The sequence below is a fragment of the Chelonoidis abingdonii genome, chromosome 7, assembly GCF_003597395.2.
Source record: "Chelonoidis abingdonii isolate Lonesome George chromosome 7, CheloAbing_2.0, whole genome shotgun sequence".
Classification (NCBI taxonomy): domain Eukaryota; kingdom Metazoa; phylum Chordata; order Testudines; family Testudinidae; genus Chelonoidis; species Chelonoidis abingdonii.
In genome coordinates, this window is record NC_133775.1 from 78,878,774 (window position 1) to 78,898,352 (window position 19,579).

Here is a 19,579-nt window from a genome sequence, read left to right on the forward strand (position 1 = left end):
AAAGAGAAAATGCAATGCCACCTGCAGAAAATATCTGGTTGATTTTTGTCTAAAGAGTTCAACAATTTATCCTGAAAATACTAATAGTTCAGAGTGAAGAGTGGATGTAGAAATCACTAAGATTGTCTGAGAAAGATGACCAAACTATGATACAAGTTAGTTACCTCAAACTTCACTGATCCAGTCTGTGCAGTGTCAAACGCATTGAAAAGATAATGGGCATACATACTAGCATCTGAAAAACACAAAGACATAGATTACCTTGAAGCTTATTATGCACACACTTTCACTAATGACTATTAGCAACATTCGTGGCCTCATTTTCCTCCAGTAACCAATGTGGCTTCTTTGGAAATTGTTTCTGTAAACTGGTATAAAGAAGTGAAGAATTACAACTCAGGGCTCATTAAGAGTACTTGGAAAAGACCCATGAAATAAACAAGAATTTATCAACATGGCAATGACCTGGATTTTAAGGCTGGGAAAATAACGAGGGAAAGGAAACTTAAGGCCATGGGGCAATTCAAGTAAGGCAACAAATTATTCAGCCCATATGTTCCCTTCACATCCATCTTTTTTCTACATATAAAATGCACTGTATTCTAGAGTTGCAATACTCTATAAGGCTGTATACTGATAGCAAATTTTGGTGCTATCCTTCACTGGGATGTGGCTAGAAAGGAATTATGAAAACAAGCATATTCCACTAGCTGACAGATTGCTGGGCAGTCCATATAACCAACTGACCCACGGATCCTTTTTAAAAGCCTCACTGTCTAATCCAGTTGTTCACTAAAGCAGCAAGTCCCATCTCTAATGGAAGCCCATTCTGCCATACAACAGAAAAGATGATTAGTTAGAAAGGAAAAATAATAGGACCATCTGAACTCTGGATTTGTCCTGTTTACTGAGTGTTTTGACACATCACTTGAGTTCCATTTAAAACAATAAGATAAAGGCTGAAAAGCTGAATATATTTTATTGAGACTTCGATGAGAAGTCCCAAAGACTTCTACAGAGCCTGCACTGAATGTTAAACATTGTTAAAGATGGTTTTAGAAGTCTTTACATTTAAAGCAAGAACAAATTCTAAGGCCAGATGAAGGGCAGTTTTTAATAGCAGAAACCATAACAATATGAAGAAAGATGAAACACATGCATATTTTGTTTTATTTTGCTTGGTAACTTACTTTGTTCTGTCTACTATCACTTGGAACCACTTACATCCTACTTTTTATTCTTAATAAAATCACTTTTGTTTATTATCGAACCCAGAGTAAGTGATTAATACCTGGAGGAGCAAACAGTTGTGCATATCTCTCTATCAGTGTTATAGAGGGCAAGCAATTTATGAGTTTACCCTGTATAAGCTTTATGCAGAGTAAAACAAATTTATTTGGGATTTGGATCCCATTAGGTGCTGGGTGTCTGGGTGCTGAGTGGTTTTCAGTAAAGGTCTTCAGCTTTGGGGACGTGGTTCAGACCCTGGGTCTGTGTTGCTGCAGGTTTGCATGTCTGGCTCAACAAGACAGGTTCTGGAATCCCGAGCTGACATGGAAAACGGGCTCAGAGGTAGTCTAAGCATGGCAGGTGACAGCCCCAAGGGGGTCTCTGTGACCGAACCCATCAGAGAGACCCCACCGTGCTAGGTGCTGTAAAGTCAATTGTAAGAGAAGTCTGTGCCCCAAAGAGTTGATATTCTATACAGAGTGGAGAGATTGTGTGTGGAACAGGAAAGAGGCAAAGAAAATGGAAATAACTTGTTCGAAGTGATGCAGCAGCTGGGAGGCAGAGCAGGGATGAAACCCAGGTTTCCTGATTCCCAGTCAAATGCCCTAAGCAGTGTACTAGTGTTCATCTTAAAAAAAGGCGGTTGACCCCAGTAATGATCTTTAGTGCAGACTTACTTGTATTTCCATGCAATAGGTATTCTAAGGGGTCTATATTTATTTTCTTACTCATTTGTATTTTTATATTTAAAAACCCTCAGTAAAACTCAAAAAATCAATTCAAAGTTACAGTATGACATAGTTTTTCTGCTAGCTGGCAGACATGAATTTTAAGACATGCTTCAATAAGTCTGACAGTTACAAAGCACTCTACTCACCTCCATGTGGAAAAAACTGTGCATAGATCTGTTTGAACGTCTCTTCATTAACAACCCCACTAGGACATTCCTGTTGGAAAACCAAGAAAAACCCGGTCAAGATTCATTTGCCAAGCACTACATGCTCAAAGAGAGCATTTACACAATTACATTCTTGTTCCTGCAGCATATTGTATGCATGATTTATGCAGCTGAAGAAATTAAAAAACTTAAGAGTAGAATTCTCTAGCTCCCATAAGCTTGGCTCACAATTTTAAAAAAAACCAACAAAATCCTCCACAGTTCAATCCCCATTTTGTAGGACAACGTGGGAAGTTGATTCATGCCTTTTGCCATGTAAGACCTTCACATAATGATAATGAACAAGATTAATACCAAGTAATACTTCATCTTCGATGTCCTACAGAAACATTAACTCATTAACCTTCAGTGGAACCCTGGTGGTAAGTGAGTGATGTTAGCCTCGTATGGGGTTAATAGTAAGTATTACTAAGTCCTTATAAATAGTAATGCCCCTTGTGGGTCCAGGGACAGAATAGGCCCACTGCTCCTCCTGCGTGTCATAAGAGGCTGCCTGGAGAGGGATGCGCTCTGCCAGGTTAGAAATTTGCCCAAGACACACCATATGATGAGCAAGTCAACTCTGTCCATGCTGGACTGGTCACAGCCCGGGTTAATAATGACAGCACCATCCATCTCCCACCAGGGCAGATGCGACAAGTATACTACTGGTGTAATCCCAACAAAGAAGATCCCTGGAAGAGATAACATCACCATAGCCACATGGAATGTAAGGACACTGAGACAAATAGGGCACCTCCTAGGAATCTCTGAGGTCAGATGGAAGAACTTTGGAGAAGTACTAATGGAAGAAGGCCATGCACTCTATTACAGTGGAGAAGACAAACATGTCCACGGTATAGGGTTTCTTGTGCATAAAGATATCAAGAATTCAATATTAGGATGCTGCCCAATGTCCAGGCAGGCTCAGTCAGTGCCATTTAATATGACAGTGGTACAAGCCTACGCCCCTACAACAGACTATGATGATGAGTAAACTGAAGATTTTTACAAGCAGCTGCAAGACATCATCGGTAAAGTACATAAGAAAGATATTCTGATTGTACAAGGAGATTGGAATGCTAAAGTGGACACTGACGCACATGCAGATTGGCGAGATTATTGTGGTCTTTCTGTAATGCAGTAACCAATGAGAGTGGATTGAGACTTTTGGAGTTTGCCAGCTATAACAGTCTGGTTCTTGCAAACACATTGGGAGCACAAAAAGCATTCAGACGATCAACACGGCACACACCTAATGGTCTACATCACAGCCAAATTGACTACATCATGGTGCAAAACCGATTTCATTCTGGGATTAACTGAACTAAAACAAGGAACTTCCCCGGTGCTGATATTGAAAGTGATCACAACCTTATGATGCAAAAATTTTTGGCTGCGGATAAGGAAAATCCTCAGGCCAAAGTTCACCAGAACCAAGTTTGACTTGGAAAGACTCAGAGACCGAAACATTGCAGAGTCATTCCACACAATGACTGGTGGAAAATTTGCCCTGCTGCTTGCTCTAGAGAAAGACGTAAAAACAATGACCAACAATTTCAATGCTGTAATGAATGAGGCAGCACTGGACATTGTTGGGAAATATCGTAAGAAGACAAAACCATGGGTCACAAATGAAATACTACAAATGTGTGACATTAGAGGAGAACTTAAGAGAGACAAGAACAGCACTAAGGGAGCTGACAAATACAGAGCAATTGGCAGAAAGATCAAGAAAGGAATGAAGGTGGCCAAGGAAATATAGATTGAAAAACAATGCTCTAATATTGAAGAGTGTATCAATCATAAAAATAGCAAGTGAGCCTTCCAGGCTGTAAAAGATCTGATGAAGGAAAGATGGATCAAAGCTCACACAATTCAACACAAAGAAGGGAACAGTCTTACAGAAGAAAGGGACATCATCCATAGGTGGACAAACTACTGCTCTGACCTATACAACCATCAGACAAATGGAGATCCTAGTGTCTTAGCTCAGATTCAACAGAGGAGGATGACTTTCCAATACTGCGTGAAGAAGTGGACACAGCTGTGAAATCACTCAACAACAGAAAGGCTACAGGTATTGACAACATCCCAGCTGAACGGATGAAATTCAGAGGAGAAATACTAATAGATGTACTCACCAAGATCTGCAACAAGATCTGGCAGACCAGTGAGTGGCCATCTATGTGGATACAGTCACTAATCATCATTCTGCCAATTGTGTCAAAATTACCAGACCATAAGCTTAATTAGCCATCCCAGTAAAGTGACGTTGAAAGTCATAGCGAACAGATTGAAGCCACAAGCAGAGAATATCATCTCTGAAGAACAGGCTGGCTTCTGTGCTGGAAGAAATACCACTGAACAGATTTTCAACCTTCGTGTTCTATGTGAGAAGTATTTACAACACCATCAGGACATATACCATGTCTTTGCTGACTTCAAGAAGGTGTTTGACAGAGTATGGCATGAAGCTTTCTGGGCAACCATGAAGAAGTATAATGTTGGTCATAAGCTTATTCTTACCATTAAACAACTGTATGCCAAGGCCAGCAGTGCAGTTCTTGTCAATGGCACAATAGGAAAGTGGTTTCTCACCACTGTTTGAGTCTGGCAAGATTGCCTTCTTTCACACACACTGTTCAACATTTACTACTTTGAGTGCATGATGACTGATGCCCTAGAAGATCACATATGCACAGTCAGCATTGGGGGGTGAACAATCTCAAATCTTCAGTTCGCTGATGACACTGATGGCCTGGCAGGCAGCGAAGATGAATTTGCCAACCTTGTGAAACGACTGGATGAAACTTCTGCAAAATATGGCATGGAAATCAATGCAGAGAAAACCAAGCTGATGACAAAGAAACATGATGGGATCAGCTCACATATCACTGTCAGTGGACAAGAGCTAGAGACAGAGAAACAGTTCAAGTATTTGGGGGCAATCATCACTGATGAAGGATCCAAAGCAGAAATTTGGGCAAGAACTGCACAAACAACAGCAGCAGTGGCAAAGCTTTTTGGAAGAACAAGAACATCTCCCTGGAATCCAAACTTAAACTGCTGCATGCATTTTTCTGTATATGTGCAAGACATGAACCCTTATGGCAGAACTTGAATGGAAAATACAGGTAGTAGAGATGAGATACTTCCGTAAAATCCTGGGCATCTCATACTTTGACCATGTGACTAATGAAGAGGTCTGCAACATTAACACCCAATGCGCTGGATCATATGAAGACCTCCCGACGACAGTAAAGAAACACAAGCTGAAGTGGTACAACCATGTAACAAGATGCTGTGGCTTATCCAAGATCATCCTCCAAGGGACAGTACAGGGGAAGAAAAGAAGAGGTAGACAGATGAAGAGATGGATTGATGACATTAAAGAGTGGACAGGAATGGACTTTGTGGTGACTCAAGCATGGACACATAATCATAAGGAGTGGAGACAATTGGTTGATTGCTCATCAATGATGGTGCCCCAATGACCAATGCAGTTATGGGAGTGATGGTGGTGGTGATAAATAGAAACCACTATTAACCCAAGGCTACTTCACTGAGAATCTTTCCGTTGACTTCTGTGAGAACTGGGTCACACCCATAGAAAGATATTGCCAGAGCCAGGATGAAAACACAACTGGTTCTAACTTCTGGTCTGCATTAAGGCCACAACCCCTCTAACTTCTGCAGTTAGGGTTGCTGTTTTCTAATATGCGTCCCAGTGCTCTGTGGACTGATAAACTACTAATTGATGGTGTTTCCTAGGTTTTACAACAACTGAATTGTAGACAGAATTATTTGTCCTACTTACCCAATAAACCACAGTTAAATTGTATCAAATCAAGAAAAAAAAAAGATACAAATCACTTGCCTGATCTATGTCCTAGTAAGATTTTGTTTACATTCCAGGATCACACACTGGTTTGGATTTGAGTAATGCAAACTTTCAAAATGAACTCTGAAAATATGTAGGTTTTTCTTAGTTCAGGGTTGAATGCACACTCCGACTTGATATAGATTTGCAAACCTGCACTGAGTTTTGAGGTAATGTATAGGCTACAGGGTTTTTTTGGGTGCCCTGTTAAAGAAAACTAATGGAGAAAATAAGAGAAAAGTTTCTAGTTTTTTGGGTTGTGAAGGCACCTTTCACTCCTACTTCAGTCTCCTTTAAGTCAATGCACTGCTATTCTGCCTCCTCTGCAGAAAGACAGAAAAACCTTCCCCTTTCTTCTTAATGGATTGTGAACTTCAAAGCCTACTTCCGGCCATTGTAATCAAACCTTTTTAAAGAAGTTTGTTTAAAAAAACAAAAACAGCTTGTGGCACAATAAAATGTTCTGGAATTCAATTATAATACTTTTTATGTTAACATCCAATACGGTTAGCAATTCTTTGCATTTTGAAGTGAAATGTATTGCATTTTTAGCCAGTTAAATTACTGCCTAAGTACTTCAGTGAGATTCATTGGCATTTTGCACCATGATTTAGTAATCCAAAATTCCCAGACACTTCCAATGTTTCCTGATTCATGTTCCTTCCCACAATTCTGGCAGCTTAACAATTTTTAAAATGGTTCATCTGAAAATATTGGATATCAATAATGCACATATCTGTGGCATTAACCCATTTTTAGGAGGCAGAGGGTAACATTTTAGATATGGAAAAGCCAAAGTTAACAATTGCTCATGTCTCATATTAACAGTGCAGTTCAGTCCTTGGATATGCACACATAAATCTCAGAAGACCAAATTCTGTGCTGACCTACATGTGACATACAATCCAATGGAAGTCAGCAGAGAACTTGACTTCCATGAACACCTCACACATATATCTGAAGATGGGAACTGACTCAAATCGTGTATAAGATATTGATGTCCACACACTGTATAGGCTTCTAGGTAACAAAAAAGCTGCCATTGGCACGTGTTTATCAAATTCAGAGCATGAAGAAACAATAATTACATATTATAAGAACCTGGGTTCAAGGCTCTGCCAGAGGCATCCTGGGTGACCTTAGGCAAGCTCATTCAACCTCTCTCTACTTCAGCTCCCCATCTCTTCAATGGGTTTAATACTTCCTTACATCACAGGAGTGTTGTGAGGCTAAATACAATACAGATTGTGACGTCCTCAGATATAATGACAATAAGTCCCTTTGATAGATAAGATAAGATAGCCTTACTATGCTGAAGTTAGCAATATCCATCATGAAGTTGTGAACCATTTATGGCCTGATTCCACATTTGTCAACCCAACAATAGTGAAGCACTCCACGTTGATTATGGTACAAGGTATACTAGATCTTTCCACCTGGATGAATAGATAGCCTGCTCCCCGTCCAAACAGCACAGCTTATTTTTATTTTACAGTTGTGCCTAGAGGCTACAACCACCACGATCAGGCAAGTGCTGTAAATACATAGTTAGAAAGTGAAAGAATTGTCAGTCTAAATAAACCATATAAAGGGTGGGAGAAAGGAAACACCAATCCCCATTTTACAGATGGAAAACTGAGGCACAGATAGACCAGTTCAGAAGGTGGCTATGAGTGGAAGATCTAGGGTTATGATGACAACATCCCACCTGTGTACTGTCCTAACAAAGGGCCCTTTTCTGAAATCCTTGCATACCCAACCCCACCACTGTAGTCAGTGAAGGATAACACTTGGTTTTGATTGAAAAGTTTGATTCTGCAGCGAGCCAGACTGCAGGCCCTGCAAAGCTCAAGGCTACAAGTCTTCTGATTTGGGAGAGCTAGAAATGCCACCTCAATTTTCAATTTAAAAAAAGTCCAGCCCTTTTTTGCATGACGACAGCCAGGGAAAATCAGTCACCAAGACTGTAAGGAACAGCAGCAGGGCTCTAGGCTGCTGGCAAGGGACTTCATATCCTGGCTAAGCAAACCTTAAAAGAGTCAATTATGTTTGGAGTTATGAAAATTGTTTTGCGGGCCCTCCCAAAAATGTTTACGCCAGCCCTTCTATGCACAAAGCTTGTCTGGTTCCCCACAGCGGGAAAAAATCCATAGTGCTTTTCATCCTACACTTGTCTTTGACCCAAAAGGAAAGATATTATTTATTTATGAATGCATTCCTACATGTCAATGCATCCAAAAAGGTTAATTCTCAAAGACAGACAGATGCATTCCCAAGTAGCATAAGAGTGCCTAATTAGGGATGGATAATATTTAGAGATCTGGGATCAAATCCATTTTAATTGCAACCACAAAAAGCTGGGTGGGATAGTCAAGTCGTGTTTTTCTTATCTTTGAGTTCAACTATCTTTAAAGAACAGAAAGTTCTTTGACATAACATTCCCACACAAAGCACAGAATATGGGGGAAAGAAAATGCATGAAAGGAAGAATTTTAAAAGCTCTCATTTGCTGACACCACATGCTGACAATGTGCATGTATAAACCAAAGAGAAGAGGACATCTGAACAAATTGACTGAATTAATCAACTCAAACCACCTTGCTTTGTGCAAACCACTGAAGATAATGTCAATGGGGAGAAAGGAGGAGATTTGTATTGGATGTTGTCAATGGACAGATACGAATCGCAGACAAGTTCATATCTCTCGTCAGCTGAAACTAGTGCAACCAGATCCCAGTCTCTTGGACCATCTTCCTCCTGTATGTAAAGAAATCTAAAACTGATCCACCCACTCTCTGGATGTCAGTAATTTAGGACAGATTTCAATGAAATAAAAATAAACCAGCCTTTCAATGACCTGAATTCATATTTAATTGTGTCTGAATGTCATGACATTTGTCCTCTCCATACTCTAGCTCAAGTGCCACAAAAATCAACCCTCAAACTCAGCATGAGATCTCATCCTTTCAGGTGCTGAATGCCCCCACAGGAGTGTTCAGCACCTTACAGAATTAGGCTTCCAGCAAAGAATAAAAGCCCATCTTGTATCTCACTTCATTGGCAGCAAGATCAGAGCCTTGTTTTTTCCTTTTTGCAGAGACTGAATGATGATTGCTAAATATAGCAACTGTATGGCAAACTTCCCAGTTAGACCAGTATCTTCTAAGTGAGAAGCTCCTAATAAAACAGCTGCTGGTGATTTCTTTTGAAGTGGGCTGTTTTATGTTTCTTTCTCCCTTTTTTGTGTCTTTCAGAACTCTAGAAGCCACTTGAAGTGGCCTAAATATTTAGTTACAGCAAAAATTTTCCAACCCCTCATATTTTCCTGCTCTGCAACAAAAAAAATAGGGGTCTTATTCTAAGCCCCAAATTCAAACACCCATCTACACTGGAAAACAAGATTTTTAAATCAGCCCATCTCTATTGTTAAGCAATGATTCAAAAGAGAAATTTACCAGTGGGCACCTTATGACAATGAAGGCAAAAGTCTTAAAACATGACTTCTAAACCTGCACCTTATTTTACACACACATCCACTGGTGCACTCAACCCCTCCCCCCCCCAACACATCTAGTGCTTGCCCACATATGGCCTGATTGAAAAGCTTTTAGCCCTTTGGTATTTAAAGGCTAATCCGGAAAACTCAGGTCATTTTGACTTCGTTTCCAAGTATGAACATAAGAAGAACATAAGAACGGCCATACTGGGTCAGACCAAAGGTCCATCTAGCCCAATATCCCATCTTCCAACAGTGGCCAATGCCAGGTGCCCCAGGGGGAACGAAGAGAACAGGTATCATCAAGTGATCCATCCCCTGTCACCCATTCCCAGCTTCTGGCAAACAGAGGTAGGGACACCATCCTTGCCCATCTTGGCTAATAACCATGGATACACCTATCCTCTATTAATTTATCTAGTTCTTTATTGAACCCTGTTATAATCTTGGCCTTCACAACACCCTCTGGCAAGGAGTTCCATAGGTTGACTGTGTATTAGGTGAAAAAATACTTCCTTTTGTTTGATTTAAACCTGCTGCCTATTAATTTCATTTGGTGACCCTTAGTTCTTGTGTTATGAGAGGAGTAAATAACACTTCCTTATTTACTTTCTCCACACCAGTCATGATTTTATAGACCTCTGTCATATCCCCCCTTAGTTGTTTTTTTTCCAAGCTGAAAAGTGCCAGTCTCATTAATCTCTCCTCATATGGCAGACGCTCCATGCCCCATATCATTTTTCTTGCTCTTTTCTGAAGGCCCGTCTCTTTATCACAACAGTGAATAGGTTGAAGGGCCTCAAGGTGTCCTGCCAGAGGATCACCACTTGCATTCGGACCTGTTATGATCTGGCTCAGGCTGAGCCACTGCCTATAGCGAAGGCCCATTTGACCAGGGCTCAAGTGTCCTCGGCGGCCTTCTTTGCATATGTCCTTATTCAGGACATCTGCAGGGCCATGACATGGTTTTTGATACACACGTTCATGATCCATTATGCCATCACCCAGCAAGCAAGAGATGATGCTGGCTTTGGCAGAGTTGCATTGCAATCGACACGTCCATGAACTCCTACCTGCCTCTCATGGTCCTGCTTTGGAGACACCTACACTGGAATGGACATGAGCAGTCATTCAAAGAAGAAAAGACCGTTACCTTTTTTTGTAACTGGTGTTCTTCGAGATTTGTTTCCACCAATAGTAATTCCAGGGAAATAAATTCCTTCCTGCCCCCTAAATTGATAAATGTATGCCCTGAAGAACCTAATTGCCTTTATTGTAGGCAATAAATGTATCTTCAAACATATTCATCATTAAATTAACCATTCTTTCTCAACTTCAACCACCTTCCAGTATGTGACTAAGCCTCCTACACCAGTGGTTCTCAAAGTCAGTCCGTCGCTTGTTCAGGGAAAGCCCCTGGTTGGCTGGGCTGGTTTGTTTACCTGCTCCGTCCACAGGTTCGGCTGATCTCGGCTCCCACTGGCTGTAGTTCACTGCTCCAGGCCAATGGGGGCTGCGAGAAGCGGCATGGGCTGAGGGATGTGCTGGGCTCCCTTTCTGCAGCCCCATTGGCCTGGAGCAGTGAACCGTGGTCAGTGGGAGCCACGATCGGCCAAACCTGTGGACGCAGCAGATAAACAAACAGGCCTGGCCAGCCAGGGACTTTCCCTGAACAAGCGGCAGACCGACTTTGGAACCACTGTCCTACAGCACTGAGTTCTGCAGGTTGGCTACATTATGTGAAGATTTATTTTTTTTTGTTTTGTTCAAAAACTTACATGTCTTTATTTTCATCCAGCAAATATAATTTTAAAACAGCTTAAAAATGTAGGAACTGATCAGTTGTCACTCTACCTTTTATAATTGTAAATGCTTCTCTGAAGTCTCTCCTCTAACACTTCCTTTTCCATGATGAATTAAGAAGTGCATATAATGGACCGGATTGTCTGCTACATCCAGTTTAAACTAGGTGAAGTAAATGGGAGTAGAGGACTATCAAGAAGTGACTCACGGTTACCCTGCTTGGCTCTAAATCCATTTTAGAGCATCCTGGAGGCTGCTCTAACCTGAGCCACTTTATTACCCCTGACCTCTCTAAGCTCATCATCAGAAGCAAAATCTCCACAGGCCAGGACCCAACAACTTAAAGTTGCACCAGACACTGCCAGAAGAACAGATACAAACCCTGCAGCCATATCTCCACTCCTATGATATTCAGTACCCCCACAACACACCTTTCAAGATCCAGGGGTCCTTCACATGCTATCACAATAGTAAATGCTCCAATAACAACTATGTGGGTGAACCAGACAATCCCTATGCTCGCGAATGAACACACACAGAAGAATGATAAAAGCCAAAACGCCATATCACCTGTGGGTGAACACTTTTTTCACAAAACACTCACTCTGTATCTGACACCGGTTCTCATTCTGAAAGGAAACTTGCACAACACTGTCACAACACAAATCTAGGAGTTTAAATTCATAATTCTGAACGGTACTAAAAATCATGGACTGAATAGAGACACCAGATTTATGATTTAGTACAACAATCACTTACCCCTTCCACCCTGCTTTTTTTCTCCTTTATTCTTCCTCTCATCCCCCCACCTCACCCCGTGACTGGAGAAGTGTTAATGGGCCACTTCACCTTGAATGGTCCCTTGAAATGTGTTCACTATTTATGCTGAACAATCTGTTCCACCTTTTATTTAGCTGCGACACTCTGGATATGTCTACACTGCAATTTGATACCCAAGGCTGGCCTGTGCTGGCTGAAGGGCTGCTTCATTGCAGTGTAGGCTTCCGGGCTCAGGCTGGAGCCTGGGCTTTAGGAACCTGTGAGGTGGGAGGGTGTCAGAGCTTAGACTGCAGCCCAGCCCTGAAGTCTACATTGTACTGAAACAGCCTGGCAGCAATTAAACAGTCCTGCAGTTCCAGTCTCAGTTAGCTGGCACAGGCCAGCCATGGGTTTTTAATTGCAGTGTGTGCGTACCCTCTGAGTACATTTCCCAGACTTGAAGAACAGCTCTGTATAGCTTGAAACCTTATCTCTTTCACTAACAGAAGTTGATCCAATAAAAGATATTACCTCACCCACCTTGTCTTTCTCAAGTTCAGAGTAGTCTATTTACATTCCTAGAGTTAGCCAGCTTTTATAGTGGGTATAAATAAGGGGCAAGATTAAACTGTAGTCAACTGGTCTTATTCCAGTTATGTTGAATTTGCAGTCAGCAGCCTACATAGAAAGAAAGGTAGGACCCAGGGTAGTGGGATCCTCTCCTAAGGGAAACAAGCCATTCAGAAACATTTTTAAAGTCTTATTTCTTTTGGGATTGATTGCATGAATCTAAAATGGCTAGGTCTTTTGTAGTTGATCTACTGATTTATGAAGGGTTCTGGGTAGTTAAGGAAATCAATAGTTGACTGCAAAAATATTTTCTTTAATGTTAAATAACGAAAAAAACAAAATTACAGAACCATCAGCTCCTATTCCAAATGTTCTGGTCTTCCTTGCAGTGAGAATGTCAGTCCAGTTGTAGTGGTGCTGGCGAATAGATCTGGTATAAAGCAATGCTTTAGCGTCATCTGCAAAATCACATCTCTGAAGACTGAAACCAAGAGGCATATGAAAATCTGGTGTTCCAACAGAATATAATCCCGACAATAAATTTTAGCTCCTGGAAACAGAAGCGAAGGTAACAAAATCTGAGGGCTTACAAATTCTAATTTAAATTCCAAAGCTGTACGGAAAGAGACAATGCCAGTACAATCCAGAGCTGTTACCCATGATGAGATAACTGAGATGATAGGAATGACTGTCTTCCATTTCAGTGGAGATAAATATTGACTTCTTAGTGCTCTTTGGTATATACATAGTCCCACTGTACACTTACTTTTGAACACTGCTAGGTTTTCTTTTCTTTTCATCCATTCTAAGCACTTGCAAGTCATCATTTGACATCACTTGACTGTCTTGAAAATAATACGCAAAGTTAATTTCTTATTCAAACAGCAAAAAGAATTGCAACTGCTGTAGTGGTTCTCTTTATGTGGACTCAGCTCTTTAGTGGTTTAACATTTCAAAAGCAATACAAGATGCTGGATTTGCACGCCTGCCCTGTGGTATTTTTTATGTTCAGTAGTTAGTGGGCTTCTTGAAAAAGTGCATTTGGTTTCAGCACCTTAAAAAACAAAGCCACTAGTGGTCACTTTTCTCATTCTTCCATGGATTCAAACACCTTGTTAGATACGTAAGAGTGCAAATAAAAAAGAAGCAATGTTCAGCTAGAAGTTAATCCATTGCCATTCAAGTCAAGGGTAATGTTCCCACTGTTGTAAACAGAGCAGCATTTGGCCCTGCAAATAGTATTGTAACTTCTTACCAGACTGAAAAAGACTGTGCATTAATACTGGCAAGAAACTATCCAAATGATCAAATCATTAAGGCTACGATTTAGTCACGGAGGTCATGGCAGTCACAGATTCTGTGACTTTACCGGACCTCTGTGACATCTAGGGCCTCAGGAAACAGAGGTGGGACTGTGCACTCCTGCTCTGAAACTGAGGCTGTCTGAAATTAGGACTCTGCAGCCCTAGCCCTGTGGCTTCTGCTAAGGGCTGCAGCCAGGGCTGTGCGTCCCAGCCCCGTGGTGTTGCAGGGTTGGCAGGGGCTGCAGCCGGGTTCACACACCTTAGTCTTGCAGCGTCCTTGGGCTTGGTGGGAGTCTGCAGCTGGGGCTGCACACCCCAGCCCCATGGCATCCCAGGCTTGGCAGGGGCTGCAGCCAGGGCCGTGAGCCCCAGCCCCTCAGCTTTCCCCAGGGGCTGCACCAGGGACTGTGTGCCCCCCTCACAGCTTCCCAGAGCCAAGTGCCCCCTAGCTCCCTGGCTGTGCCGGGCTTGCTGGAGGCTGCAGCCGAGGCCACGCACCTGTTTCCTGCAGCTGCAGCCAGCTCTGGAGCGGGGACTGTGTGCCCCCTATGGCAGCGCCCCCATCACCGCCACTGCAGCTGCTGGCGGGGTGCTTGTCCTGTCAGTCCCCCTGCATGAGACTCCATTCCTCCCCACTACCTAGTCCTGCCCCCAGGTTCTTTTTAGTAAAGTCACAGATGGGTCACAGGCTCCGTGAATTTTTGTTTATTGCCCGTGACATGTCCATAACTTTTTACTAAAAATAGCTCTGATAAAATCTTAGCCTTGCAAACATCAAACACACACAATGTCCTGAGGACTATTGTACCAGTAACAATGACCACTGCTGATGGCATCATACCAGGAATTGTGCAGTGAAGTTCCCAAATCTGGCTGAATCCTGCAAATCAGTGAATCTCTGGGGCCACCCTCTGGGTGGCACCAGGAAGGGTCAGGGCATGCACTTCTTCGTGAGTCAATGGGGAGCTGAACAGCACAGTGTACTGGGGTGTTTTTATCCATCCTAGAGACAAGGCCAAAGAGCCTGCAATGCCACTTTTGAATATAATGAGTGACTGAAGAAAGACCAGATCGCTGCAATATTATGACATTTCTTACAAAGTCAACCCACTTCATGCTCAGAATTTGGCATTAGGGTGACCAGATGTCCCAATTTTATAGGGGCAGTCCTGATATTCGTGGCTTTTTCTTATATAGACGCCTATTACCCCCCTGCACCCCATCCTGATTTTTCACACTTGCAATCTGGTCACCCTATTTGGCGCTGACAGCACATATGAAATGCCTCTAGCCCCCTCAACTCTGTGTGTAAGTGGATCCAAGTTTCTGAGCCATACAGCAATACATGTGGTACACAGGTTTGATCAATCCTGAGCTTTGTCTCATTGCAAAGATGTTGCTGTATCCATAAGCGAGACGTGGACTTTGTGCAGAAGGCGTTGAGACCTATTTGTCAAAGAAAGTCCAGTTTGCTGTGACCGTTTGAACTTTGCTTGCAGCCTAGGCAGATTAACTCACCAGTGCTCTCCACCGTACTCGACCTCACCTGCAGTAGGGCTTCTGGTGGCCCAGCTCCGAAGTTCTGTACCTTGGTCTACTGCCATGAGACGTTCAACCCATAATGTAGGTGGTGTCCTGCAGACCTTGGAGGGTGGGGCTGAAGTTATTTGACTTCTCCACAGCAAAGCAGCATCATTGGCATACTCTTGGTCAGTGAATGCTTCTTGACCAACCCTGATTCCGATGTGTGGAGAGGCAAGTCCTAATATCTAGTTGATGGTTAACAGAGAATGTATCCTTGCTGTACACCACAGGTTGTGCAGAAATGTGGCAAAAGTATGAAAAAAAGTAATTGTGGAGATATCCTATCTCCTAGAACTGACCCCAAGAGGTCATTGAGTCCATCCCCCTGCCTTCACTAGCAGGACCAAGTACTGATTTTGCTCCAGACCCTTAAGTGGCCCTCTCAGGCATTGAACTCACAATCCTGGGTTTAGCAGGCCAGTGGTCAAACCACTGACCTATCCCTCCCCCTAACAAACCCACCTGTACTTTCATACCAGTACCAGTGTAAATATCCTGCACCTGAAAGAATATCTGGAACACCAATTCCTTTCAGCATGAACCAAAGTGCTGAAACTATTTTTGAGTAGGTAAACTTTTGCTGCCTACCATGGAATTTAAACTGAGCATGGGGTATACCTGCTTTGTTTCACAAGAGCTACATCTTTTGAGTCAGCTTGATTAAGTCATGTTGAAGCACTAATGAAGACTCTTGAGCATTATTTGGCTCTTAGAAAACAAAATTGTGATCAATTAAAGTGCAAATGAATTGGCACTAGCATACGCATCTGAACACAATCCAGTTACAGAAAGCTGAAACAGGATGATCAATGGCAGCAATGCCTTTCTGAAGCATTCCTCAAGATTTGATACAAAGCCTTGCACAGCTTCCAGATGGAGTTTCAGAAGCAAAAAATAATCATGTGGGAATTCAGAAAGTGTAATCATGCATGCAGGCCAGAACTGCTGTCACAGCACAAGCTGCTTCTTATAGAAGCGTTGACACAGTAAGCACCCACAGCAGCAGTTTCTAGTCTTTATAGTCTTTCACAGCAGCATGTCGATCACAAAGGGGGCTAGTGGCAGGCTGGGGCTTTTATCAAGCCAGGATTGTTAATTTATTGTGGAAAAGGAAGAGGTTAGAGGAGAGTCTTCAGAGAAGCATTTACAATTATAAAAGGTAGAGTGACAACTGATCAGTTCCTACCTTTTTAAGCTGTTTTAAAATTATATTAGTAGGATGAAAATAATGGCATGTATATTTTTGAACAAAAAAAGAAAGAAATCATAGATATGGCTGCAGGAGGGTTTGTATCTGTTCTTCTGGCAGTGTCTGGTGCAACTTTAAGTTGTTGGGTCCTGGCCTGTGGAGATTTTGCTTCTGATGATGAGCTTAGAGAGGTCGGGGGTAATAAAGTGACTCAGGTTAGAGCAGCCTCCAGGATGCTCTAAAATGGATTTAGGGTCAAGCAGGGTATCCGTGAGTCACTTCTTGATAGTCGTCTACACCCATTTACTTCACCCAGTTTAAACTGGATGTAGCAGACAATCTGGCCCATTATATGCACTTGTAAAGCGCCCGTCATCATAACAGCTAGGTGCCATCATGTAAATTAAGCAGGACCACCACAATCATCCAAGAAAAGGGAATAAGCGTAAGCAAGATATAGAAAAGTAACCATATATCCACTGGGGATTTGAATCTCCAGATGGCACTATAACATCATCACAAAAAACAGATGGCTAAAAGCTATAGGAAATAGGGGAACAGCTGAGTCAGTGCGCCTGCTGTGTATAATTACCCATCCCATTGCAATGATGATTTATTGAAAAACTCTAAAGCTGCCCTTTTGTTTTGTCTGAAACACAACATATTAATACTTTAAGCACACTGAGTGCTTAGCAGAAGAAAACCATACCATTAATATTGCTTTGTCCTAATATTGCTTTGTCCTGGAGCAAAACTTGATTGTGTTGGCAATGTGAATTAATAGCAAGATCTTCAATGATGCTGAACTTAGAAAATGGGCTAAGTCACTGATTAAATGAACTTGCTAATCATTATTTTTGCCTAGAGTGGTAATTTCTCCATGTTGCAAAACAATAGCACAATTAGTCTCTGAAAACAGAAGTGTCAGGGCCAAGAATCAGATGCATTGACAGCGCTGCCATGCTGAAATTTGCAGTACCTGTACATTTTACAGTGCACGTGGTCCAATCGTTTACACTGATAAGCAATAAAATTCAGTGAAATTGAACACACACAGATTTTGCAGCCAATATAACAAGGTATTTCAGAGACCTTAGAGGTATACAACAATTCCTGATCTCCTGTGGCCAATACAGGAAAAAGTGTTTTGTAATGTATTTAGAAAGAAGTAAAACATACATTTAATGGGGAAAAATTACACAGAGAAATTGAAGGCTACGTTCTGTCTTTGGCTTACTCAGCTGAGCAGGGAAATATGGGTTTACCTTACATCTTATCACTCAGATCTTGGGTCTGTTGTAGAGTACACGCCCCCCCTCCGACCTTTAATATTCTCCCTGCATTCAAATGGGCAGGAACTGATGTTATTTTGGCCCTACCAACCCTACACATGCTGTCCAGCTGGGGTTGGGGAAATGAACTGCATCTTTTCAAGTAACAGTTCAGTAACTTGCTTCCCCACCCTCTGGAGCAACTGTGGTTCATGCTGGTTTGTCAGGTACACGTGCCTCTTAGGGCAAGTGCTGGGGTGAGGCAGCTTGCACAGCACCCCTTGGCAGGGTTGACCTTACCATGAGGCAAACTGAGGAGGCTGCCTCAGGTGCCAGACTGTGGGGAGGCATCACTAGGACCCAGAGTGCAGAAAATTGTGTCTGTTGCTGGCGCATATGTATTCTCTCTGCTCTAGATGCACAGAGATGGTGGAGTGCTGTCCTGGAGGAGGGATGGCACAAGAGACATAACAGGCAGGTAGGAGAAAAGGTGAGAGGGAATAACAGAAAGCAGCAGGAGCTTCAGGGAGAGAGAGGAGGAGGAGCCTCTTACGTACCTCTCTAGCAACCCCAGGAGCCTGGACTGATTAACACCAGCTTCTCAGGGAGCTTCCTGTTTCCTGCTGCTTCCTTGAACCCACTTGAGGAGAACAGGCAGTCAATTGAAGTAGTAGGAGCCAGTTAGGCCCTTAAGACATGGATATCTTCCCTCACTCAGGCCCTGCTACCAGCCTGCTTATTTTTTCCCTTCAACTGAGTGTTGAGAGCCATTATAGCTGGAACAGAACAGCAATCATGAGCGAACGAAGAAAACACCCCCGTGGGGCAGCATTCAGAAAAAGAAAGAAAGCAAAGAAAGCTTTTCTATCTAAGCAGGAAGGCGCTCTCCTGAGATACACAGACACAAATGTTCATGGTGAGGCTTCCGACCTCAGTGAGGATGAGAGTGGTGAGGAGATGCCTAATCTTCCAGTTAGTCAGAGTGCAGATGACTTGGCAGCTACTGCAGCATCCATATCTCCACCTCAAATGTATGTAACCATGCACAGTCTTGAAGAAAAGTGTAGATCAGAAAAAAGTGTGGTGGAGGTGCAAGAAACGGCTGCTGCTGAATTTAGTTCCTTAAGTCTAGATGATCCAGGACTGTGGTCCCACTTGAGCAGTAGCCTGAAGGACTTTCTTGTACTGCATGGGCCACAGCAAGTGAAAAACTTCATGTTCCCCAAAGACAATGAAAATAGAAGTTTCCATCCAACACATTACTAGCATGAAATCCCCAATGGTGACAAAGTGGATACACCACGGCTTATATACTCAAAACCCCACAATGTTGCATACTGCTTTTGTTGCAAACTCTTCCAATCTAATGTTCCAGCCACATTGGGTTCTACAGGAACAAAGGACTTGGAAAAATCTGGCTAGAAATCTGGCATGTCATGAGAAGGCAGCAAATCATCAGAGAGCATTTCATAGGTGGAAAGAGCTTGCAATGAGACTAAATTAAGGCCACCATAGATAATCAGTATTAAGAAAAGATTGCATCAGTCTCTTTA

General features: G+C 42.4%; 1 protein-coding gene across 4 annotated transcripts in view; it reads right to left on the reverse strand.

The window, feature by feature from the left end:
• Window positions 1–19,579, reverse strand: part of KCNIP1 (potassium voltage-gated channel interacting protein 1) — a 572,709-nt gene that overhangs the window by 14,702 nt on the left and 538,428 nt on the right. For all 4 annotated transcript variants that reach the window (XM_032768772.2, XM_075068064.1, XM_032768770.2 and 1 more), the window contains exons 3-4: window positions 2,108–2,177; window positions 165–235 (exon numbers count right to left, since the gene is read on the reverse strand). In XM_032768772.2, coding sequence (XP_032624663.1) covers window positions 165–235; window positions 2,108–2,177 — 141 coding nt within the window. The remainder of the gene's footprint in view (window positions 1–164; window positions 236–2,107; window positions 2,178–19,579) is intronic.